This window comes from Phyllobates terribilis, unplaced genomic scaffold (genome assembly GCF_046119375.1).
Source record: "Phyllobates terribilis strain yellow unplaced genomic scaffold, ASM4611937v1 Scaffold_11__3_contigs__length_659146591, whole genome shotgun sequence".
Lineage (NCBI taxonomy): Eukaryota > Metazoa > Chordata > Amphibia > Anura > Dendrobatidae > Phyllobates > Phyllobates terribilis.
This window is the reverse complement of record NW_027362771.1, coordinates 152,772,296-152,798,859: the sequence shown is the minus strand read 5'-3', so window position 1 is coordinate 152,798,859 and position 26,564 is coordinate 152,772,296. Positions and strand designations below refer to the sequence as shown.

At 41.2% G+C, this 26,564-nt stretch overlaps 1 protein-coding gene across 2 annotated transcripts in view; it reads right to left on the bottom strand.

Annotated features, from left to right (window-relative positions):
* The window catches only part of CEP83 (centrosomal protein 83), a 48,835-nt gene that overhangs the window by 1,776 nt on the left and 20,495 nt on the right, over positions 1 to 26,564 (bottom strand). For both annotated transcript variants that reach the window (XM_073651691.1, XM_073651690.1), the window contains exons 8-15: positions 26,291 to 26,405; positions 25,547 to 25,691; positions 25,303 to 25,452; positions 21,416 to 21,491; positions 18,128 to 18,285; positions 17,234 to 17,363; positions 15,475 to 15,578; positions 1,311 to 1,494 (exon numbers count right to left, since the gene is read on the bottom strand). In XM_073651691.1, coding sequence (XP_073507792.1) covers positions 1,311 to 1,494; positions 15,475 to 15,578; positions 17,234 to 17,363; positions 18,128 to 18,285; positions 21,416 to 21,491; positions 25,303 to 25,452; positions 25,547 to 25,691; positions 26,291 to 26,405 — 1,062 coding nt within the window. The remainder of the gene's footprint in view (positions 1 to 1,310; positions 1,495 to 15,474; positions 15,579 to 17,233; positions 17,364 to 18,127; positions 18,286 to 21,415; positions 21,492 to 25,302; positions 25,453 to 25,546; positions 25,692 to 26,290; positions 26,406 to 26,564) is intronic.

Sequence of the window (26,564 nt, the reverse complement as noted above, 5' to 3'; positions counted from 1 at the left end):
ATCCGCACATTAGAACGCGCCAATAGCGCAAGTACAAATGCTGTCTTGCGGAATTGGCGCGTTCTAATGCAAGTCAATGGCGGCGAAATCGCCGCGTTTCCGCAAAATTAATTGACATGCTGCGGATTTTTGACCGCAGCGTTAACGCTGCGGAAAAATCCGCATCATGGGCACAGCACATGCGGATTTCCATTGGGGAACATTGCTGCCCTTCTACCATGCGTTTTTCATGCGTTTCCGCGGCGTTTACGCAACTGCAAAAACGCCGCGGAAACGCATGAAATACGCATCGTGTGAACACAGCCTTACTCCGACTCCACAGCCCGGCCTCACTACTGAGCGTGTACATAAAGTGCAGCACAGATTCATCTCAACTAAAAGCCCAGATCCTTACATCAGTAACAGAACAGATCTTTATAGGACACTTCATAACTTTCCCAAATTCTTATGAAAACATTCACAGTTCGTCCTGCATTGTACTACTGAACTCAATTTATTATGTATTTTAGGAGTCGGAGTTGGTCCATTTTATACCGACTCCAGAGCCTTGTAAACAACCCCTTTAAATTAATGGACTAATCCTTAATATTTTGGGTGCCACGTTTGAGGGCACTGCTCGCTTCTGCGCACAGTACCATCAGCTGCTTTGAGCGGTCATAAAAGACAAATGAAAAATATAAACTTTACTTGTCTGTAAAACTCTGAGTGAGAGCGTTTATTAAAGTAAAATGGTGGCAGTGTTCTTGTAGCACTATTTTGACGTCATACGTTAGATAATGTCCACATACTTGGTATCACTATGCATAAGAACCATTTTTTTGAGTAAAAAAACAAACAAACAAATTAAGACAACAATTTCATAAATAAGGAAAATGTATGTTTTGTGGTTTCACTACAGAAATAGAGACGTTTACTCCTAGTTAAAGCTTTATAATTTTCTTTATGTCTCCCACAAAAGAAAATAAAACAAAAAAAATAAAATACATGTGAAATTTAGCTCTAGTCATAACAACCCTGAAAGGGTTAACCCAGGGTAATTATGCCAGAAATCTGTCTGCCGAGATAAAGTAATATGTATCATGATTAGAAATGGGAGAATTGATTTGCAGGAGTTAGGTCTATTGGCCGGGCCAGTAATCTGTGACTGTGGGCCAGTAATCTGTGACTGTGGGCCAGTAATCTGTGACTGTGGGCCAGTAATCTGTGACTGTGGGCCAGTCCTGTCAATCAAATCTCACATCTCTAATCAGGATTACCTAGCACTTCCAGAATAAATGTATAGTCCTTCAAACACACTGATCACTGAATACCTGTGCAATTTGAAAAGAAAACACCTCTGGAACCATGGTGGACGACAGGTACTGGCCTGTGTTCAAAAACCCAGACGCTCCAATATTTGGACCAAGTATTAAAGTGCGAAACTCATTGTGTCTGCGCTGAAGATCCTTCATTCTTTTTTGAACACGTACGTGTTCTTCTTGAGGAATGTTCTGCCTAAAATACAAGTGAATAGTGAGAAATGCATTTATCACGTCCACTTACAGTATACAATTACAGGAATGTTGGAACAAGGCAAAAAAAAAATGTATAACAAGAGGATACAATACCAACCCATTAAAATCATATAACGTATAAATTTATATGGCATCTATGATCTTTAGGGCAGGAGCAATATCATCTAGAATCCTCCCTCTTCCAGCAATCACCGCCAACAATAAGGTTACGAGTTTCCCTTAAAGAATCAGACAGGGAGCAGCACTGCCGCACAGTGTGCTTCTAATTGGAGTTTTTGTTATACTCACAAAAATTGAAAAATTAAACATAAAAAACATCAAAACACACAGCAGCCAGCTTCTACCATGCTGTGAGGCATTTCTAGGTGTTCTTAATTCATCTCTTTTTGTGAGTATAACAAAAAACGCAATTGGAATCACACTGTCCGGCAGTGCTGCTCCGTGTCCAGTTCTTTTTTTTTAAGGGAAACTCTTTACCATATTGTTGGCGGTGATCACTTGTGGAACTACTAGTCTCAGCAGGTGTGATAGCAATACCATTGGATGAAATACTCTAACAGATGGATGTGAGAAGAGGATTTCAGGTAATGTGCATTCTGCCCTTAAGATCGTAGATAATGCAGATAACTTGGCAAATCTTGCGACTTTTGCCATTTACACGCCAGTCCCAGCCAGGTACCCCAATATGGGAGTAGCATAGACTGGGCATGTTCACGCTCCAACCCATCAAATTCACCATAAATGATGCCACTAATCTCATTTAGCTTACTCCAGAAATATATGCCAGCACCTGGTGTATATTTCCGGTGACAGTGAATGCTTGGTATCAGCCGTCCCTTATTCACTAAGCAGAGCATGCCACTTAATGAATCAGGTCAGTGTACTCCAGCGAGTGCTTCATTAAGACTGGCGTGCGCTACACCAGTCATAGTGAATCGCCCCCATTATCTGGTTTTACAGAAAACTGTATAAAGTGAGCATTAGAAGGACAGCAAAGTATATTGTCAGCTTTCCCTGCCATTGTGAAGGCTGACATTATTACTTGTTATGCCGCACATCGGTTGGATGGTGTGTAACAGTTCATATCACCTTACTGGTGCCCAAGATGTTGGCAGGAAGTTCGCAGAGCTCTGGTCTGGCTGCCATGGAATTCCAATGTTGGCACCAGACCACAGTTCTCATACGGTCAAAAAAGGGGTTAACATTGGCAGCATATTGCTACGACTGGGCCCTATATAATTTAGAACGAAATCACAATCATTAAAAAAAAAAAGTGCTTTTGTGAGATAACCTACTTTAACCCCTTAAGCCCCGTGGGTGGTTTGCACGTTAATGACCAGGCCAATTTTTACAATTCTGACCACTGTCACTTTATGAGGTAATTACTCTGGAACGCTTCAACGGATCGCACTGATTCTGAGACATATTGTACTTCATGATTGTGGTAAAATTTCTTCGATATCACTTGTGTTTATTTGTGAAAAAAACGGAAATTTGGCGAAAATTTTGAAAATTTTGCAATTTTCAAAATTTTAATTTTTATGCCCTTAAATCAGAGAGATATGTCACACAAAAGAGTTAATAAATAACATTTCCCACATGTCTACTTTACATCAGCACAATTTTGGAACCAAAATTTTTTTTTGTTAGGGAGCTATAAGGGTTAAAAGTTGACAAGCGATTTCTCATTTTTCCAACAAAATTTACAAAACCATTTTTTAGGGACCACATCACATTTGAAGTCACTTTGAGAGGTCTTTATGACAGAAAATACCCAAAAGTGACACCATTCTAAAAACTGCACCCCTCAAGGTGCTCAAAACCACATTCAAGAAGTTTATTAACCCTTCAGCTGCTTCACAGGAATTTTTTGAATGTGGAAGAAAAAAATGAACATTTAACTTTTTTCACAAAAATGTTACTTTAGACCCAATTTTTTTTATTTTCACAGGGGTAACAAGAAAAAATGGACCCCAAAATTTGTTGTGCAATTTCCCCTGGGCACGCAGATACCCAATATTTGGGGAAAAAACACTATTTGGGCGCACGGCAGGGCTCGGAAGGGAAGGAGCGCCATTTGACTTTTCGATTGTAAAATTTGCTTGAATAATTAGCGGACGCCATGTTGTGTTTGGAGAGCCCCTGTGTGCCCAAACGGCTGACAGGAAGTGGGAGGAGGCCTGACAGGAAGTGGTGGAGGCGGAGCCTGCCGTGTGCTGCAAGAGTTGTGCTGTGTGTGGAGAGAGCTCCTGGGAAGGGAGGAGAGCCAGGCGGAGGTGATCGAGCGGACCGGGAGGACCAGTAGGAGGCGACCGGAGGGACGAGCGCAAGAGAGCGCTGTGGCAGCGTGCAGTGCCGGCCAGCGGAGGGTGCCAGGTGGTGGTTACCAGGAGGTGATCAGGAGGACCGGTAAGAGGCGACCGGAGGGACAAGCACGCTGTGATAGCGTGCAGCGTCCCTAGAGGAGGTGAGTGAGGGGCAGGAGGCCGCGATAAGCGGCCCTACTGAACCCAAGTGTGTACTGTACTGTATTGTATTTGTATCTGTATTGTAATTGTATTGTATTCCCTAGTCCATATTTAATTGATTACCCCCCCGTCCATATTTAAATTGATTCCCCTGAACACCCCCGTCCATATTTAACTGATCCCTCTGACCACATTAAATTGACCCCCCCGTCCTCATTTAATTGATCCCCGACCACCCCCGTCCATATTAAAGTGATCCCCCTGACCACATTTAAATGATTGACCCCCCCAGCCCATAATTGATTGATCCCCCTTGTCCTATTTAATAGATTCCCCTTGTCCACTTTTACTCATCCCCAGTCCCTATCTATTTGCCTTATCCCCCACCATATTTAATTAACCCCTGTCCATAATTAATTGATTGATTCCCCAGACCACAATTAATTATTTCCCCAGTCCATATTTATTGATATTATTGATACTTATTGATCCCCAGTCCTTAGTTAATTGACCCACCGTCCATACCTATTTTTTTGCTTTACCCCCCATCCTATTTAATTAAACCCCCTGTCCATAATTAATTGATTGAATCCCTAGTCCACAATTAATTATTTCCCCAGTCCATACTTATTGATCCCAGTCCATAGTTAATTGACACACCGTCCACACTTAATTAATCCACCTGACCCACTCAGCTGATCCCCCGTCCATACTTAATTGATACTTAATTGATCCCCCGTCCATACTTAACTGATCCCGCGCCAATATCTAATCGATACACTTGCACATCCCTAATTGATCCCCGTCCATACACCTATATATAAATAATTGTGTTTTGTACTTGTACATATATACTGACTGTATCCCCATATTTAGAATGACGTCCATGTTGGCCGGAGCCGTGCAGTGTACATCTTGCGCAATGTATGCATTCCCTGAGCTACCGCTCAGGGATCCATACTGCTGCGAGAGATGTGAGCATATCGTGCACTTGGAAGCCCAAATCCTGGATCTAAGTGCTCAGATAGCGGTACTGAGGAGCATCGACAACATGGAACGGAGTTTGCTGCTCACCGAGCAGACACTCAATGGGTCAACACTGGGGGTGGAGCTTAGTGGGGAAGCGCAGGCTGAACAGGCAGGGAGCTGGGTAACGGTTAGAAGGGATAGAGGGAAGAAGTATAGGAAGGCTGGTTCAGAACCGGCATTATTGGAGCACGACAGATCCTCTGACCGCCGGGGGAGTGTATGCTCCAGTAATGAGGGGGAGGGGGGAAGTGTAGGGCAGGCTAGACAGGTCCTGGTAGTGGGTGACTCTATTATTAGGGGGACAGACAGGGCAATCTGTCACAAAGACCGGGATCGCCGAACGGTGTGCTGCCTCCCTGGCGCTCGAGTCCGGCACATCGCGGATCGGGTTGACAGGTTACTGGGTGGGGCTGGCGAAGACCCAGCGGTCATGGTCCACATTGGCACCAATGACAAAGTGAGTGGTAGATGGAGGGTCCTTAAAAATGATTTCAGGGATCTAGGTATGAAGCTTAGGGCAAGGACCTCCAAGGTAGTTTTCTCAGAAATACTACCAATCCCGCGAGCCACACAGGAGCGCCAACGGGAGGTTAGGGAGGTGAATAAGTGGCTAAAGAGTTGGTGCAAGGCAGAAGGGTTTGGGTTCATGGAGAACTGGGCCGACTTCGCTGTCGGCTACAGGCTCTACCGTAGGGACGGGCTGCACCTCAATGGGGAGGGTGCAGCGGTGCTGGGGAAGAAGATGGCTAATAGGTTGGAGGAGTTTTTAAACTAGAGACGGGGGGGGGAAACCAAGGAAATAGGTGGGATGTGAGGCAAGCAAGGGGGAAGGGGAGAAGTGAATATAATGAGGGTGGAGAGGGGGGTGGGGATAGTACAGTTAGATCGTTAGAGAAGAATAGGATGCTAAATAACCCCAAAGTTTTATCTTGCATGCTGACCAACGCAAGAAGCCTGACCAATAAGGCGGATGAGCTGCGGGCGCTTATATCGGAGGAGAGGTATGACATCGTAGGTATAACAGAGACTTGGCTAGACGATAGCTACGACTGGGCGGTAAATTTAACAGATTATAGTTTATTTAGAAGGGACCGGAAACAGGGGAAGGGCGGAGGAGTCTGCTTATATGTAAAGTCACGTCTAAAGCCCAGACTAAGGGAAGATATAGGAGAGGGAGAAGAGGGGGTCGAGTCCATGTGGGTAGAGATAGAGGGGGCAAAAAATAATAATAAAATATTACTGGGGGTCTGCTATAAGCCACCCAATATAACAGAGGAGAATGAGAAACTGCTATTAGGACAAATAGACAAAGTAGCAAAACATAATGAGGTGATTGTAATGGGGGACTTCAACTACCCGGATATTGACTGGGAAACAGAAACCTGTAGATCGCAGAAAGGAAAAAGGTTCTTGACAAATATCAAGGATAATTATCTCTCCCAACTAGTGCAGGAACCAACGAGAGGGAAGGCAGTGTTGGACTTAATATTGACTAATAGGCCTGATAGAATAACTGAGGTACAGATAGGGGGGCACCTAGGTAATAGCGATCATAATATTATCAATTTCAAAATGCCCTTCAGTAGGGTTATCAATAAGGGAACAACTAAAACATTAAACTTTAGGAGGGCGAAGTTTGATCAGCTGAAAGAAAACCTTCAACTTATAGACTGGGACAAAGTTCTTAATCAAGGAAATACGAATAGTAAATGGGAAACCTTCAAAAGAATTCTGAATACTCAGTGCGAGAGGTATATACCGTATGGGAATAAAAGGGCCAGAAATAAGAGGAAACCAATATGGTTGAATAAGAACGTAAAAGGGGCGTTAAATAGCAAAAAAGAGGCATTCAAGAGATTAAAACAGGAAAACAGCAAGGAGGCACTAATGTGTTACAAGGAAAAAACGAGAACCTGTAAAAAACAAATAAAAATAGCAAAGGAGGAAACAGAGAGACGTATTGCTAGGGAAAGTAGATCAAATCCCAAACTGTTCTTTACGTATATAAATAGTAAAAGGATTAAATCGAATAATATTGGACCGATAAAAAGTGATGAAGGCAAAATCATAGAGAAAGATGAGGATAAAGCTAATCTATTAAATAAATTTTTTTCGTCAACTTTCACAAAGGAAAAAGAACTAACAGGCGAAATGAGAAGTGACAAGCTTAATCCTCCACTAAGTATGACAAATCTAACCCAAGCTGGGGTACAGAAACGCCTCAGTAACATTAAAATAAACAAATCACCAGGACCTGATGGCATACACCCACGGGTACTAAGGGAACTAAGTAATGTGATAGACAGACCGTTATATCTTATATTTAAGGACTCTGTTGAGACTGGGTCTGTACCACTTGATTGGCGACAGGCGAATGTAGTGCCAATATTCAAAAAGGGAGCAAAAAGTGACGCCGGAAACTATCGGCCGGTGAGTCTGACGTCCGTTGTGGGCAAAATTTTTGAAGGCTTTATTAATGAGGCAATCATGGAGCATCTTGACGCTAATAATCTATTAACCCCGAACCAACATGGATTCATGAGGAATCGCTCCTGCCAAACAAACCTGATTGACTTCTACGAGGAGGTTAGCTCTCGAGTAGATCAGGGGGAACCAGTGGATGTCGTGTATCTCGACTTCTCAAAAGCGTTCGATAGCGTGCCACATAATAGGTTGGTATACAAAATGAGAATGATGGGGCTGGGGGAAAATGTCTGCAAGTGGGTAGCTAACTGGCTAAAGGATAGAAGGCAGAGGGTGGTTATAAATGGAATATACTCAGATTGGGTAAGCGTCACTAGTGGGGTACCACAGGGGTCTGTACTAGGCCCAATGTTATTTAATATCTTTATTAACGACATAGTCAACGGGATAAATAGTAAAATATCAATATTTGCAGATGACACAAAGTTATGTAAAACAATTAATACAAAAGAGGATAGTGAAGACCTTCAGAGGGATTTGGATAAGCTGGGTAGGTGGAGCATTAAATGGCAAATGAGGTTTAACGAGGAGAAATGTAAGGTCATACATATGGGAAGGAAAAATGGAAGTCACCAGTACTCACTGAATGGGAAATCATTGGGGAATTCAGAGATGGAGAAGGACTTGGGCATCTTGATTGATAGCAAACTAAATTGGAGTGCCCAAAGTCAGGCCGCTGCTGTAAGGGCAAACAGGGTAATGGGATGTATCAGAAGAGGTATAGCTGCAAAGGATGAGAACATTGTTCTTCCACTGTACAAAGCACTGGTCAGACCACACTTGGAATACTGTGCTCAGTTATGGGCCCCAATATATAGAAAGGATATAAATGAGCTTGAAAAGGTACAAAGGAGGGCAACAAAATTAATAAAGGGAATGGAGGGACTGCAATACCCAGAGAGGTTGGCAAAACTAGGACTATTCAGCCTGGAAAAGAGAAGGTTGAGGGGGGACATAATAAATGTGTACAAATATGTTAGGGGACAGTATAGAGACCTTGCCCGGGATTTGTTCAAAAGGAGGGATATTACGGTAACAAGAGGGCACTCACTAAGACTGGAAGAGAAAAGGTTTCAGCACCAGCATAGGAAGGGGTTCTTTACGGTAAGAGCAGTGAGAATATGGAATTCACTGAGTGAGGAGACGGTAATGTCGGATTCACTACACCAGTTCAAGCGGGGACTGGATGCTTTTCTAGATACCAGGCAGATTTCTGCATATACTTAAAAATAGAATAAAATAGTAGGTTGATACAGGGATTTATTCTGACTGCTGGTTTCAGAGTCGGGAGGGAATTTTTCCTCAGGTGAAGATTGGCTAAATCATTTGGGGTTTTTGCCCTCCTCTGGATCAACTTTAGCAACTACAGAACTTACAGGTCGAACTTGATGGACGCAAGTCTTTATTCGGCTTTACAAACTATGTATGGAGCCCCCCCACAAGTGACCTCATTTTGGAAACTAGACCCCCCAAGGCACCTATCTAGATGCATAGTGAGCACTTGGAACCCCCAGGTGCTTCACAAATTGATTCGTAAAAATGAAAAAGTGTTTTTTTTTTCACTTTTTCATTTTTACGAATCAATTTGTGAAGCACCTAGGGGTTCCAAGATCTCACTATGCATCTAGATAGGTGCCTTGGGGGGTCTAGTTTCCAAAATGGGGTCACTATTGGGGGGGCTCCAATGTTTGGGCACACAGGGACTCTCCAAATGCAACATGGTATCCGCTAACAAATTGAATGGAAAATCGGCTCAAATTGTTAGCGGACACCATGTTGCGTTTGGAGAGCCCCTGTATGCCCAAACATTGAAGCTCCCCCACAAGTGACCTCATTTTGAAACTAGACCCCCCAAGGCACCTATCTAGATGCATAGTGAGCACTTGGAACCCCCAGGTGCTTCACAAATTGATTCGGAAAAATGAAAGTCACTTGTGGGGGAGCTCCAATGTTTGGGCACACAGGGGCTCTCCAAACGCAACATGGTGTCCGCTAACAATTTGAGCCGACAATTTGTTAGCGGACACCATGTTGCATTTGAAGAGTCCCTGTGTGCCCAAACATTGGAGCTCCCCCACAAGTGACCCCATTTTGGAAACTAGACCCCCCAAGGCACCTATCTAGATGCATAGTGAGCACTTGGAACCCCCAGGTGCTTCACAAATTGATTTATAAAACTGAAAAAGTGAAAACAAAAACACTTTTTCATTTTTATGAATCAATTTGTGAAGCACCTGGGGTTCCAAGTGCTCACTATGCATCTAGATAGGTGCCTTGGGGGGTCTAGTTTCCAAAATGGGGTCACTTGTGGGGGAGCTCCAATGTTTGGGCACACAGGGACTCTTCAAATGCAACATGGTGTCCGCTAACAAATTGTCGGCTCAAATTGTTAGCGGACACCATGTTGCGTTTGGAGAGCTCCTGTGTGCCCAAACATTGGAGCTCCCTCACAAGTGACCCCATTTTGGAAACTAGACCCCCCAAGGCACCTATCTTGATGCATAGTGAGCACTTGGAACCCCCAGGTGCTTCACAAATTGATTCATAAAACTGAAAAAGTGAAAACAAAAACACTTTTTCATTTTTATGAATCAATTTGTGAAGCACCTGGGGGTTCCAAGTGCTCACTATGCATCTAGATAGGTGCCTTGGGGGGTCTAGTTTCCAAAATGGGGTCACTTGTGGGGGAGCTCCAATGTTTAGGCACGCAGGGGCTCTCCAAACGCAACATGGCGTCCGCTAACAATTTGAGACGATTTTCCATTCAATTTGTTAGCGGACACCATGTCGCGTTTGGAGAGCCCGTGATGTGCCTAAACAGTGGAGCTCCCCCACAAGTGACCCCATTTTGGAAACTATACCCCCCAAGGATTTTATTAAGGTGTATCGTGAACATTTTGAACCCACAGAATTTGTTTACATTAGGTCATCATATTGAATAAGTTGTCATTAGTCTTGAGCGCAAGTGCTCGCTACTTGAGTTTGCATCGGGTACTCAGGTATGCACCATGTACAGCGTGTGCTCGAGTGACATGCTCGAGTCCCTGCTCCGCATGTTTCACGGTTATTAGACACCCAAAAAAAAACATGCGGGGATCGCTCGTGCATGGCAGGCAATCCCTCTAAAGTTTTTTTGGCCGCGAAGCATATAGGGCAGAGACTTGAGCATGTCATTCAAATACCCACGATACTCAATGCATACCAGAGCACCCGATGCAAACTCAAGTAGCGAGCACTTGCGCCCAACACTAGTCGCCATATCGTCATCTTTTTTTCTTACTTTTGAAAAAAATCCCAACCCCATCACAACCCTAACCCCAACCCCAGCCCTAACCCTAGCACAACCCTAACCGTAGCACAACCCTAACCGTAGCACAACCCTAACCCTAGCACAACCCTAACCCTAGCACAACCCTAGCCCTAGCACAACCCTAACCCTAGCACAACCCTAGCCCCAAACCCAGCCTTAACCCTAGCCCAATCCTAACCCAAGAGTTTATTTTTGACGCCGTTCCTTGTGCGGTATAAGTGATTAGACGACTTTATTCTTCGGGTCGGTGTGATTACAGCAATACCAGAATCATATGGGGTTTTTATGACTGACAGCTGTCACACACTAAAAGACGCATTTTTTGTAAAATCTAGTTTTTGCATCGCCATATTTTGAGAGCTATAATTTTTCCAGATTTTGGCAGACAGTCATGTGACAACTCGTTTTTTGCGGGATGACTTGACGTTGTTATTGGTGCCATTTTCAGGCACGTGACATTTTTTGATCGCTTTCTATTCCGATTTTTGGGAGGCAGAATAAACAAAAACCAACAATTCAGGAATTGTTTTTTTTGTTTTTTTTTATTCTGTTCCGCGTGTGGTAAAATTGATAAGGTAGCTTTATTCTTTGGGTCAGTACGTTTACAGCGGTACCACATTTATATCGTTTTTCTATGTTTTGCACTTTTACATAATAAAAGCAATTTTATAGAAAAAAATATTTTTTAGCATCGCTTTATTCTGAGAGCTATAACTTTTTTATTTTTCGGCTGATGGAGCTGTATGGCAGCTTGTTTTTTGCGGGACGAGATGACGTTTTCAGCGGTACCATTTTTATTTATATTTGTCTTTTTGATCGCGTGTTATTCCATTTTTTGTTTGGCGGTATGGTGATAAAGCATTGTTTTTTGCTTCGTTTTTTTTTTTTTTACCGTGTTCACTGAAGGGGTTAACTAGTGGGACAGTTTTATAGGTCAGGTTGTTCCGGACGCGGCGATACCAAATATGTGTACTTTTATTGTTTTTTTTTTTTATATAATAATATTTATTGATGGGTACATTATATTTTTATTTTTGGTGGATTATTTTTTTTTTTTATATTTTTGCAATTTTTTTTTTTTTTTTTTTTTTTTTTCACTTTCTGAAAGTTTATATACTTTATTACTTTGTCCCACTCTGGGACTTTCACTTTTTTTTCTCTGATCGCCTGCATGGCACAGGAATGCAGCACCATCCCTGTGCCATGCAGGCTGTCAGCGCCGGACAGGGAGAAGATTGTTTGGAGATGCACTGCGCATGTCCAAACAATCTTCCTGCTGTCTGGTGACCCGGATGTTGTCATGACGACATCGGGTCGTCATGGCAACACCCGGGAAGCCTTTGCAGACGGCGCTGGAAGCCGGAAGAGGAGGTGAGTATCTGCGATCACCTCCCCTTGCCCCCGTAATGCTGCGATCGACTTCGATCACAGCATCGCGGGGGTTAATGTGCTGGGAGCGGTGCAGGACCGCTCCCTGCACATAGTATCGGGTGTCAGCTGTGACAATCAGCTGACACCCGGCGGCGATCGCGCCCGCACAGCCTGTGTGCGTGCGCGATCGCCATGACGTACTAATACGGGTCTGGCTCTTAAGTCCCAGGGCACAGACGCGTATTAGTACGTCAGATGTTGTTAAGGGGTTAAAGGGGTTGTCTGAAAACCAACTGTGAATTTCATACTAAAAGTCTACCTATTTTATTTACTAATCTAATTACTTTTCTAATGTGCTTCAATTAAATTTTCCCTACCCTTCCCTTTCTACGATAACTTCCTGTTTTGTTTTTTATTACTTACGATGACGTTTTGTTTGTGTATCCCAGCATGCACTGGAGTTTCACACATGAGTCATCAGGGAACTGGCGCTGCTGTGACTGCCCTATCTGCTGTCACCACTGCAGTAGTTCCACTCACTCGGCTTCTTAAAGAGGCAGTCACAGGAACTATTTCTGTTTAAAGTACGGCTGGTTTATTGCAGTTCTCATAAATCACATCACCAGAAAACGTAAATACAGTCTTTGTCTGGCAGAAGGTAAAACATAAAATAACAAGTCCATACAATAGTACTGGTTAGCCTGCCTGGCTTAGAGTTCAGCGTCCATGTCCTTTAGCAAAGCAATTCACACCAGGAGACCTGCAATCTCCATATTGCCATCATGTGTGTCACAAACAGTTCAGAGATCTCACCGCCAGCCCACCACACACTAAGGCTATGTGCCCACGTTGCATTTATGAAGCAGAAAATTTCTGCTGCATAAATGCAAGTCCTCTCCCGGAAAAACGCATGCGGAATTCCGCACGCGTTTATCGCGCATTTTTCGCGCGTTTATCACGCGTTTTCCACATGCGGAATTGCCTTGCGTTTTTTATGCATTGGACAAAGGCAATTCCGCTTGCGGAAACGCAAAATTAAATGACATGCTGCGGATTTTTGAACGCGGCATAAACGCTGCGGAAAAATCCGCAGCATGTGCATAGAACTTGCGGAATCCCATTGGGGACCATGGGGTGCGGATATACATGCGTTTTTCAAGCGTTTACGCTGCGGAAATTCCGCAGCATATACGCTTGAAAAATGCTACGTGGGCACACAGCCTTTGCTCTCCAAGGCTGTGTTTTTCTATCCACCCAGTTCCTCTCTTTCTACAGGTGCTTTAATCAAGATGGTGGTTTAACCTACTCACGTGCTGGAAACTTTTCACTATGCACAATCACTGCAGCTATCAATATCAGTGCTACACATCTCTCTCTCTCCAGTAACCTGCTAGTGACTCTGTCACACCACCTTGACATTAAGCTCCCTCGCCGGATCTAACTTAACTGCAGTCACCACCCTGAAATGGCACATCATCAGTGACATTCGTTACAAGGCTTGGGCTAGTTTAACTTTATTGAAACTTAACATGGATAAAACTGAATTCATCATCTTTCCCCCATCTCACTCAGCCCCCCCAATTGACCTATCCATCAAAGTCAATGGCTGCCCACTCTCCCCAGTCTCGCAAGCTCGCTGCCTTGGGGTAACCCTGGACTCTCATCTCTCCTTCAAACCACATATCAAAGCCCTTTCCACTTGCTGCCGACTCCAACTCAAAAATATCTCCCGGATCCTCACATTCCTCAACCACGAATCTGCAAAAACACTAGTGCATGCCCTCATTTCCCGCCCTGACTACTGCAACCTCCAGCTCTGAGGCCTCCCTTCCAACACTCTCGCACCCTACCAATCTATCCTAAACTCCGCTGCCCGACTAATCCATCTGTCCCCTCTCTATTGCCCGGCCTCTTCTCTCTGTCAATCCCCTCACTGGCTCCCCATTGCCCAGAGACTCCAAGAGTTCAAAACTCTAACCATGGCATACAAAGATATCCACAACCTGTCTCCTCCATATATCTCTGACCTAGTCTCCCAGTACCTACCTACACGCAACCTACGATCCTCACAAGATCTCCTTCTCTACTCCCCTCTTATCTCCTCTTCCCACAATCACATAGAAGATTTCTCCTGTGCATCTCCTCTGCTCTGGATCTCTCTACCCCAACACATCAGACTCTCAACTATCATGGAAACCTTCAAAAGGAACCTGAAGACCCACCTCTTCCGACAAGCCTACAACCTGCAGTAACCACAGCTCCACCATAACGATGCACGACCAGCTCTACCCTCACCTACTGTATCCTCACCCATCCCTTGTAGACAGTGAGCCCTCGTGGGCAGGGTCCTCTCTCCTCCTGTACCAGTCGCTGACTTGTACTGTTCATGATTACTGTAATTGTTTTTGCTATGTATACCCCTTTCAAAATGTATAGCGCCATGGAATAAATGGCGCTATAATAATAAATAATAATATTGAACATGCACTGGTTGTCAATCCCGACACATGCTCAGTATGCGCTCACAGTACTATATTCTCTTCAATGTGCACTGATATTGCGCTACCTTGCCAGATCTAAAGAGAAGTGGTGACATTCCATTTCTAGGTTGGGGTCGAGGTACCTGACCGTAGGTAAAAAAAAAAAAAAAAAAAACAGACAGGAAATTAGAGGAGAGAAGGAACGGTAAGGAATTTTTAATTGAAGTACATTAGGAAACGGATTGGATCATTGAATTAACTTGTCAGACGCACAGTATGAATTTCACTAAGTTTTTAACAACGGCTTTAACTAGAGAAGACATAACTCAAAGCTGTTATCGACTATGGGTACTAGTGATATGGGAAACAAAAAGCATTACTAGAAATAAGAGACACTATACATCATAGGAGGTTTTGAAACAAATAATTTCTTAAATTTCTGCCTTTCACATTTTTAATTATTGTGGATAACCTGAAAGATCACATACTGCTCAATGATAACCCAGAGAAAAAAATAATAAATGTCAAGTCCCCAAAACTTTAATGGGTTCACAATGTGACCGGCTGCTGTCCATAGCAAGGATCTGACAGGTTGGATTTGTCTGATCTTCTGTCTTTTCCTCCAGCACGAGCAGCTCCTGAGGTGCCTGGCCACCACTTAGGTCAGTAATGAGAGGGACATAGCATGCACACGTACAGCACATGATGATGGCTGACAGATATTAGCCACATATGGTGTGCTGACTTACTCATGCCAATGATTAGCACATTTTAGTTTATGGATATGACGATACAGCATAGACAAGATATTTACTCACCGATTCAATACAGATTTTTCAGTCTCAAGTTCTTCTTTCTTTGCCTCCAAGAGTTCGATTCTTTCTTTTAATTTTCTGCATTTGTTTTCATGTATATTCTTTCTCTGCATGTCATAAAGTGGCAAAGTTTGAATTGTTTCATGAATAACAAACAATAAAAAGAAGCAGATTTATTACTTTGTAACGTGTTGAAAGAGCTGATTCTGTTCTGTTTTTTTTTCTAATTTAGAGGGAAGATGTTTTAATTGCACACAGCTCGCTACCATAAAGGATGGCAGGTTTCTTGCAGAGATTACTTTCACTATCTTACACATCTGAATGGGATTTGTAAAAAAAAAAAAAAAAAACACAACACATACTGCAAAACCAGCCCCATTCAGCTATCCAGTTTAAAAATGTAAATAAAAAAGGGGGCGACATCTGTCCGATGTAAAAATGCGTCGCCCTGTATTCATTTAATAAATCGTTATGAAGATACTACCTGCTGGTCTGTCGTGCTCAGCAGCGCTTAGATCACCTATTTTTAAACTATTTATCTGATAAATGGCATTTACTGCACCAGACCATCAAATGGGGCAGCTGCAGCCGATTTCTTCTATCTCCGACTTTGAAGCAGGGGTGTGCCTGGGATTTGCACATCCCTATAAGGTGAGCGTACTACCATATGCCACTTTGTCAGCCCTCACCAATGTCACTTTATTAAGGATTTCTGCACTATGCAGCACCCTGCCTTTTTCTTCTCTTTATAGGTATATTCATCTACACGGCATAGAATTTAAATTGCAGGAATTTCTTAAAGAAATCTGTCTCCAGTGAATATACCTTTATTAGCCAATAGCTCATTATAGCTAGCTTTTCCTTCCCAGAATCCATTCATAGCTCCGGCCTATTCCATTTATTAAGTTAATTTCTCAGAAACTACTACTATTTCTGAAAAAATAAATAAAATCAGCTTACTACTGTAGTCGTCCATACCAGAATATGATAGGGGATGCAAGGATAAAAAATGTTGGGCCAGCAACCCTGCTGTGGAACCACAAAAAAAAAGCACCGCAAAATTTAGAAAAGGTAGAAAATGTATTTAGATCATATCAGATAAAATATGTCACAAATATGACATGAATAAACAAAAAATGGGGAAAGAAAAAAGGGGGTAACAAACACCTTACGAGTTTCAGACAAGCATGTCCTTAGGTGTGCTCGTCCGAAACGCGTAAGGTGTTTGTTCCTCAGATTTTTTCTTTTCCAGTTTTTGTTTGTTCATCTCATATTTGTGACATTTTATCTGATATGATCTAAACAAAATTTCTACCTGTTATGAATTTTTGCACTGCTGGGAGGTTTTTTTTCTTCTTTCTTTTCGTTTTTGAATTACTATTTCTACATGCACTGGTTGCATTAGCTCGAAAATAATTTCAGTAAAGAAGAAATACCACATTCATGTCAAGCATTATTAAATAATACTTGATGCTAATGAACTCCCTAGGCAACTCCAAGGACCATGTATGATGTAGGGGAGAAAAAAAAAAGAGAATGAATTAATGTTTTTATGAAAAAAATATAAGAATGTCTGATGGTTAATTTTAAGCAGTTTTACGTTATCCAACTGATCTGAATGAAGAGGAGGAAAAGTGAAACTGTATTCTGCCTACAACATGTCCAGGAACTACAATCCACTCACAGCCCCCAGAACAATCCTGACAATGACAATCCAATCATTAAAGATGAAACTGTAAAATAATGCACAGAATCTGATTACCTTCTTTTGGGCCTCAGATGCTCTTTGCATTTTCTCTTTGACCTGCTTATATTTTTCCTGCAGCTGAGACAGATCCTCGTGTAATGTGTGTTTTTCCTGAAGCCATTCTACCTGCCGACTTTCTAATTCTCTACAGGACACAAGGGATGACAAAATGGCCAGATATGTGAAAAACTGCTTCACCCACATATGATCATTTTTGATACAGAAATATCCTTAAATGGGCATAATGAAGAAAACTGGTTAAAAATAAATACATTAAAACAATAAAAAATCACAATAACATAAAATTAACAAACCTTAACCTGCTCATTGAAGGGAATGTCCACTACTGGACAACTCTTTGTTTAAATGCTAAAAGTAACCCAAGTAAAATAAAAAAACATAGTTCTCACTTCCGGTCCCAGTAACATTGGCACAACATCTCTCAGAGGTCATGTGTAATTGTTATGTCATATGACCACTGCAGCCGATCAGCAGCCTCTGATGGGCTGCAGCCTTCGCCCTTGAGACAGACTGAGCTTTTGTAGCCGCTGACAGCTCATTCTAATAGATGAATGTCCCAAATTCAAGACTCTCTCTAATGACTCACTAGTAGGGAATCTGAAAATGTGTTTTTGTTTTTTTCAAACTATATTCAAATTATGGAATATTATATTATATGTTGCCCTACCAGAATAACAGAAAATAAACGGAAAAAACAGTCATCTATACATTTGCCACCCAACCTCAGGAAAAAAAAAAAAAAGGACTTTAAATGATGGAGTTCGTTTTAGGTTCATAGCTGACAGAAGGCGGAATACAACAACAAAGACACACTTGCAGTACTAGTAGGACACACTAGAAATGTGCGGAGACAACATGGGCCATGAATAAGGGTCACGCTACTTTTACCTTTCTGCATCCTGTTGGGCTTTTTCTGCCTGGTTTCTGGCACAACGATTTTCTTGTTTAAGTCGCTCTACCAGGTCCCGAAGCTTTTCATTAGAGCATAATAAATTGTTTTCTGACTCAGACAGCGACACCACCTGAGTTTTTAAGTCACTAATTTCCTGCAAGTAAAAGCGAGTAGAAGACATATTTTCAGTCGATAATGTGAAAGAAGTTAACTCCTTTCCATCAGGACTAGATGACAATAATTTGTCCAAGTAAGTGGGTTATTTCTACAAACTGCTGTCTTATCATATCAAGGTGATTCCGTGGAAATCAGCAACATTCACGATCCCGGACATTATATATAATGCAAGATAACAATGATCCCGGGTGTTTAACCCCTTTAACGCATCACCTATGGCTACTGGGTTGGTTGTCTTTAAAACATTAACCATGAATAATATCCAGCATTATAGCAGTAAGAAGTGATCAAAAAATTGCACAAAGTGAATTTTTGTACAAAAAAAGTGGAAAATTATATATATGAAAGGTTTAAAAGAAATAAAAAAAATCCAATTAAAAATGCACACAGTGCAAAATAGTAAAAGTACAAATTTGGTATTTTGCTGCAAAGTTCATCATTTACACTACTCAACAGTGAAATTGCACCACCAAGAAGGAAAAATTGTGGAAGTATGGAAATCACAAGATTGATGGACAAGTTAATGATACACAAATGATGAGGAATTGGAAAAAATCATTTTGAATACATCTTGATTTATTCAGTATCGAGTATGAGCGCCAAGCGCAGAAAGACATTCACTTACACGTCTTGGCTGCTATTAATTAGGTTATTAACCCTTTCGCACCAGAGCCCGTTTTCACCTTCCTGACCAGGCCATTTTTTTCAATTCTGACCACTGTCACTTTATGGTAATAACTCTGGAACGTTTCAACGGATCCCAGTGATTCGGAGACTGTTTTTTCATGACATATTGTACTTCATTTTAATAGTAAATTTAGGTCGATGTTTATTTGTGAAAATATCGTAATTTTGGCAAAAATGTTGTAAAATGTTGCAATTTTCAAACCTACAATTTTTACGCCTTGAAACCAGATTGTTATATCACACAAAATAAAGAGGTTGTCCAATACTTTTTGATTGGCGACCTATCCTGCGACTTGTCAGCAGCTACAAAAACTCAGTCTGACTCAAGTGTGAAGGCTGCAGCCCATCAGAGGCTGCTGATTATCAGCTGTTATCGGTGTTGGTGTGTTATTGATTTGAATAGGAGGCGGATGTGTAGTAGCAATCCTCGGCCACTACCAGAAGACGGAGCAACTCTGCAAGTGAGGACTTCCGGCGGGTGCCGCCGACACCGTTAACAGCTGATTGGCAGGGGTGCCTGGGGTCGGAACCCAGCCAATCAGACATTGATGACCTATCCTACGGATAGGTCATCAATCAAAAAGTTGCGGACAACCTCTTTAATAAAATAACATTCCCCACATGTCTACTTTACATCAGCATCAGTTTTAAAATATTTTTTTTTGTTAGGAAGTTAGAAGGGTTAAAAGTTTATCAGCAATTTCTTATTTTACCAACAAAATTTACAAAACCAAAATTGCTATTGATTGTGGCATCCAGAAGATAACACAGGGTTAACATCATCGGGACCTGAGCCAGTCAGGTTCCAATGATGTGGCCGGTCAGAGCTATAGATCTGCATCAGAATCCCAGCGCTTGCAGGACTCTGGGGGTCCGGAGTGCTGCAAGACCGCCGACCGTAGAGAAACATTGGCGCTGTCCAAAGCCCAACAAGCGCTGACATTTATGTGCAGTCGGTGGTCGTAAATGGGTATAATAGTTGTCTGAGGAATGTTCTGCCACACTGAACTGGATGCACTTAGGCACATAAATCATCAATATTTCTTCTTTTTAACCTTGTTATGTTGTATAATCTTCAAAAAAACTAAGATAAAAAAAAAATCATCTATATGCACTACTGGCAGCTCCTTTTACATTTGCCACCTAATGACGTCTCAGATGTACTTGATGGGATACAAGTCTGGAGATGCTGCAGGCCATGGTAACAGGTTTAGACCAGGCACTGTAGCATGTGAAACATTCAGCCTAGTTTTGTCATGTTAAAAAAAAAACCAGAGCCTGGGACACTTTGGAGAAATAGCCGTACCACTGATTCCATGACCAAATCAATGTAACAATGGGCTGTAATGCCATTTAATAATTTATTAATTATAACAACTTTGTTGTTTACCATGTAAAAAGGCTGAAAGTAAATTGACATAGGTAATTTGAGTTAGTTTTTATTATGTAGAGCCCACTTTTCTAGATTCTGAAACTTACTTGTTTCGGAATTTGGGCAGCTAGTAATTAATAAATTAGTAAATGGCATTATGGAAAACAAAAATAAAATTTACAAGATTACAGAGACGTTCGCCAATTCAAAAAGTGAATTGCCCACGGAAGATAGTGTGGAAATCTCTCTGCATGCTGCCCCTCTGGCCTACTGAAGTAATTGGACCCGATGTTTTTCTCGGACTCACCTCAACATGAAGCTCTTCATGTATATGTATGTATATATATGTGAAAGTACTGAAGAGATATGTGGCATGGAGATTGATAGCTGCAGTAATTGTACAAAGGAAAAAGGTTCCAGCACACGAGTGGGTTAATCAGCCATCTTTGTTGCTGGGATGTTTGCACACCTGTAGAGAGGGAGGCACTCAGAGGATAAAATCACAGCATTTCAGAGCATTTGGTGTGGGGAGGTGAAAGCTCTGAGCTGTTTTGTCATAGGAAGGAAAGAAAAACCTGGGATTGTTAGTTCGGTTACCCGTAGCAACAAGGACTGTTCCATACGTTATTGTTATATTTTGTTTTCGTCCTGTTAGGCCAGGAAGGCAGTGTTTGTTTTTGCTAACATTGCGGTGGTTTATGCAGTGCTCTTAATAAACTCAGCAAAAGATTTAAAGAGACAGTTTACCTCTATGTGCAACCAAGTGAGCCAATCTACCCAAATATATAATATCCAAAAAATGAAGACAGCACTCCTTCCAAAATCAAGTGCTTTATTTGCTCAGGCGACGTTTCGGCTTTGTGTTTGAGCCTTTCTCAAACCCAGAGCCGAAACGTCGCCTGAGCTCTTATGAGTGAATAAATCACTTGATTTTCGAAGGAGTGCTGTATTCATTATTTGGATAAATAATATATAATATAAATATATATATTTTCTTGCTCTTTAATCTTCTCGCTTAGTTTTCACCATGAAGTAGAACCTTAGTTACCCGTTTTAAGTCCACTTCTCCAAGCTTCTCTTTCTTCATTTGCTCTACATAGGTTAGTTGCTGTTGGAGTTTTGACCTAATGAGGGGAAAGTAAAATAATAAAACAACAACAAAATAGCTGCAATTCCTATCAACTATACACAGCACTAGGTAACGAGAGAGTATAAGATACATAACACCCATTCTTCATTTTGGGACCTTAGCTTCCAGAATGTGGATTAAGGCTATGTGCTCACGATGCAGAAATACTGGAGATTTTTCCTGATCGTTTCTGCATCTCCCTGGCAGAAAAAACGCATGCGGATTTTACATGCTTTTTTTCTGCCAGGCAGAAGCGTAAGTGAAGCGTTTTTAACATATGATTTCGCATACGGGTTGTCAAGTGCTTTTCCAAGCAATTTTAGCATCACTTGGAAAGTGCTTGACAACTTGGTCACACTATATAAATCCATGCAAACGGCTTTATATAGTATAATCGCGTGACCTGTCACATGACTAAATGACGTCATGGAAGGTCCTTTTACCACCGCGTGCAGCCAAAGAGCCAGCAGCAACGCCGGGAGCAGACAGGGGGCCATCAGAAGGTAAGTATATGTTTATTTTAATTATTTTTTAACTACAGGTACTATGGTACCCGGGCCGGGAGGAGAGTCTCCTCTTCTCCAGACTCGGGTACCATCCGCGCATTGAATCGCATAATATCCATGTAGTCATGCGGATGTTATGCGGTCTAATGCAAGTCAAGGACAGCTAAAACGTTGCGATTCCGCAAAATTAATGGACGTGCTGCGGATTTTTCCGCAATGATAATCCGCAGCGGAAATTCCTGCAGCATGTGCACAGCACATGTGGATTATCATTGGGGACCATTGCAGACCTATTACCAAGCGTTTTTTTAAGCGTTTCCGCGGCGGAAATTACGCTGTGGAAACGCTTAAAAAACGCATAGTGGGCACACAGCCTAATACTGCGTTCATTAAAAGGGAAAGCCCCACCTTTAAGCCCTCTTATTATACAAGCCTTTACCCTGCAGATCCATAAACCCCTTCAATACCCGGCGGGGCGAGTTGTACTTTTGAACCATATAGTGTACTGGAAAACAGGAAAAAAAATTCAAGTGTGTAGAAATTACAAAAAAAAAAAAGTGCAATTCCACAATTGCTTTTTGTTTTCATTTACCATGTTCACTATATGGTAAAACTGACCTGGCAATATGATTCCCCAGGTCAGTACGAGTACCCAGATATCAAACATGTATACTTTTTTTTATTTAGGTTGTGAAAAAAAATTGTAAAAAAAAATTTTTGTTTTTGTCTCCATTTTTCAAGACCCATAACGTTTTCATTTTTTCGGGATCTGGAGCTGGGTGATGGCTTATTTTTTTGCACCCTGAGCTGATGACTTTACTGATAGCATTTTGGGGTAGATATGATGTTTTGATGTCCTCTTATGGCATTCTATTGCAAAGTTGCGGCAGCCTAAAAAAAAGTAATTCTGGCGTTTCCATTTTTTTCTCGTTACGCTGTTTACCAATCGGATTAAATTATTGTATATTTTGATAGAGTGAACATTTCTGAACGCAGTGATACCAAATATGTGTATTTTTTAAATTATTTTAAATTTTAATCAGGCAAAAAGGGGGAGTGATTTGAACGTGTTTTTTTTTTTTTTTTTTCTTCAATATTTTTAAAAACTTTATTTTTTTTACATTTCTACTTTATTTAATAGTCTCCTTAGGAGACTTGAAGCTGCGATCATTCGTGTTATACCTCTGGGTCAGCCAGCTATGGCAAGCCTGTTAGACCATGCCAGGAGCATGGTCTAAGAGGCGTCTCCCAGTGTAGCACTGACAGGTATAATGCATTGCAATTCATTATACCAGCGATCATAGTAAAAAAAAAAAAGTTATAGAGGGACTAAGTAAAAAAGTAAAATAAATAAATAAAATAAAGAACAGAAAAAAATATTATACCAATAAATACACATATTTATGTAAAAAAAAGTACACATATTTGGTATTGCCGCATCCAGAACGAACTATAAAACTGTTACACTGGTTAACCACTTCAGTGAACACCGTAAAAAAGTTAAATAAAAAACGTGGCAAAAAAACTATGCCTTTTCATCATACCACCGAACAAAAAGTGGAAAAAAACTTGATCAAAAAGACACATTGAAATAAAAATGCCATCTTGACCCACAAATAAACAAGCCTCCATACTGCTAAGTCAATGGAGAAATAAAAAGGTTATAGGTCTCAGAATATAGCGCTTTTCCAGAGCCTTTGTACTACCAGTAACGTGGAAGCCCCTATTTTTCCATTAACAGATGACTGACCTGAGTTGGGACTTACTTTTTTTGTGGATTAAGTTGAAGCTTTTATTGGGAACATTTTACATAACATTTTGGATCACATTTATCCTGTGCTCTACTCTGAGCACTTACATCGAAGTTTCCATATAAATCTCCGTGATTCGGATGGGATTCAGACAAAATCCCTGTGGGATCCATTCACTATAATGAGGCAGCAGAGTTACTCTAGACTCCATCTGGCATCTGTTCAGCGGTGTCCTTTTCAGAGGTGCACAAAACTGTGGCTGACAGTGCTTTTATGCACGCTTAAAAAGATGGACACCGCCGGATCACAGGCCAGACGGCATCCACAAAAATCCAAAATAAAATTTTTGCATTGCCATAATTTGAGAGCTATAATTTTCCTATATTTCTGCCGACAGCATCATATGAGGGCTTGTTTATTGCAGGATGACTTGACGTTTGCATTGGTACCATTTTCGGGCACATGACATTTTTTGATTGCTTTCTATTCTGATTTTTGGGAGTAGAAAATTGTGTTTGCATAGCTATATTCTGAGAAGTATAACTTTTTTATTTCTCTGCTGACGGAGCTATATGGTGGTTTGTTTTTTGCGAGACATTAGACTTTTTGATTGTGCTTTATTCAACTTTTTTGGCGATATGATGAAAAAGAAGAACAACGTTTTTTGTTATTTTAATTAGTGTGACAGTTTTATAGATAGGGTTGTTTCGGACGCAGTGAGACACAATATGTGTACTTTTTTTTATTTAATCTTTTTACATAATTATACCTATTATACCTAATATTTTTTTTATTTATTTTTTTTATTTTATGATCTTTTTTTTTTAAATATGTTTACATTTTTTTAAACTTTATTTACTTAGTCCCGCTACAGCACGTTAACTTTTATTACTCTGATTGCTGGTATAATGAATTATATCTGGCAGTGCTGCACTGACAGGAGCCTCTTAGAGCATGATCTAAGCACGGTCTAACAGGCTTTCCATAGCTGGCAGAGCCAGAGGTTATCATGATGACCTCGTGTTGCCATGGCAATGATCGGGCCCTAGATATCGATCCCGGCATTTAGGGGGTGAAATAGCCCGGGGCGGTTACTGCCAAGACTCGGCTTTCACTTAAGCAGAGCTTCCGGCGGCAATCGTGTGGGCACTGCTCATGTGCCCGTATGTTCGCCATGACGCAAGTTTACATCATTTTACGGGAATCCCTTCCCAACCATGACGTAAACTTACTTCAAATGTCGTGAATGGGGTAAGCTAAAGTCCTTCCAACTTTTTTTCTCAGCATGGAGGTGCTCTTGAGAACCCACTCTGCAACATACCTCAGTTTATCGTAAGTGAAAAGTATATAGATAGGATAAAAAAAATGCATAAAGTTAAAATGTTTGGCAATCATGATACACAGGAAAATTCCTTTCCATTGTGTTACTTCTCTGAACAGCACGAAGATGAGCTCTAAAGGGTTTCTTACAGTAGTGGTATTTCATACTGAGCTCCATGGGTGGTGGTAATAATAACAGGCGTACACACTACATTAAAAGTCAGCAAACCTTAAATTCAGAAGCTCTCTCCTAGCAGATTCCTCTGCTAATTGTGCAATCCGCAGTTTTTCTTCAAGTTGACTGATTTCTGAAAGTTTATGTTGCTCTTGCTTCTCTTTATACTTTTCTAGCTCAGCCAGTCTGTTTTCCAATTCAAGCCTAAAAATGAAAAAGGAGTTCCAGCAAATGAAAAAGGGATAGAACAAAGAAAAATTAAATAAAGTAATGAAAACTGATAATATTCACAGCCTACCTTTCATCTTGAATTGTGGCGATTTGCTGAAATCCTGCTTCTTTAGCCGCCTGAACTTTACGTATTAATTCCCGTTCCTTTTCAGCCAGTAACTCTTTCTGGTGCTCCATCGATGCTTTAAGAATATCATTTTCAGTCTCTAGTGCTAAGGATTCATCATAATGTATTTATTAAAGCAATAAAACCATTTAAAATATACACAAACACTACAGCTATATATTATGCTAAACGGGAGGCAAACAAAAATATTTCTGTATTTAAGATACAAAATGACAGTAAGAAATGAGAAAAGAAGGCCAATAAGCAAAGAAGAAACTGAAAATCCATCGCAGGAAAGTCTGTGTAGAGTATCAAATTCCCTAGTCATGGCCACAAGGTTTATTAGGCAATACAGAACTAAGAAATGAAAAACAGGGAAGAGTTGGAGGAAGAGGAAATAATAATAATACAATTTTTATTTATATAGCGCCAACATATTCCGCAGCGCTTTAGAATTCAGACAATTTACAGACATTATGGGCACTGTCCCCATTGGGGCTCACAATCTACATTCTCTATCAGTATGTCTTTGGAGTGTGGGAGGAAACTGGAGAACCTGGAGGAAACCCACCCAAACACGGGGAGAACATACAAACTCCTTGCAGATGTTTCCTTGGTGGGATTTGAACCCAGGACCCCAGTGCGCCACCGTGCTGCCCAAACAAAGGGGGAAAAAACTTTTATAGCTTCAAAAGAGTTTATTACCATCAAGTTGACCTTGAAGCCTGTCTTTGTCTTTTTCTGCATCATTCTTAGTTCTTGCAGCTTCTAGTTTGATATTGTCAATTTCAATTTTCTGGGAATGCTTGAGCTCATCAATCTGAGATTAAAAAATGCATTATTAGAAGTTGAAGATCAGCATTGCATCAGAGTAATGTTGGACTGACAGTGAACATAAAATCAACATCATCATCAAGATTTGTGAGCAGCATCTCTACAGTAGCAGATCTAAAACTGTAATACTTGTCTCATGAAGACA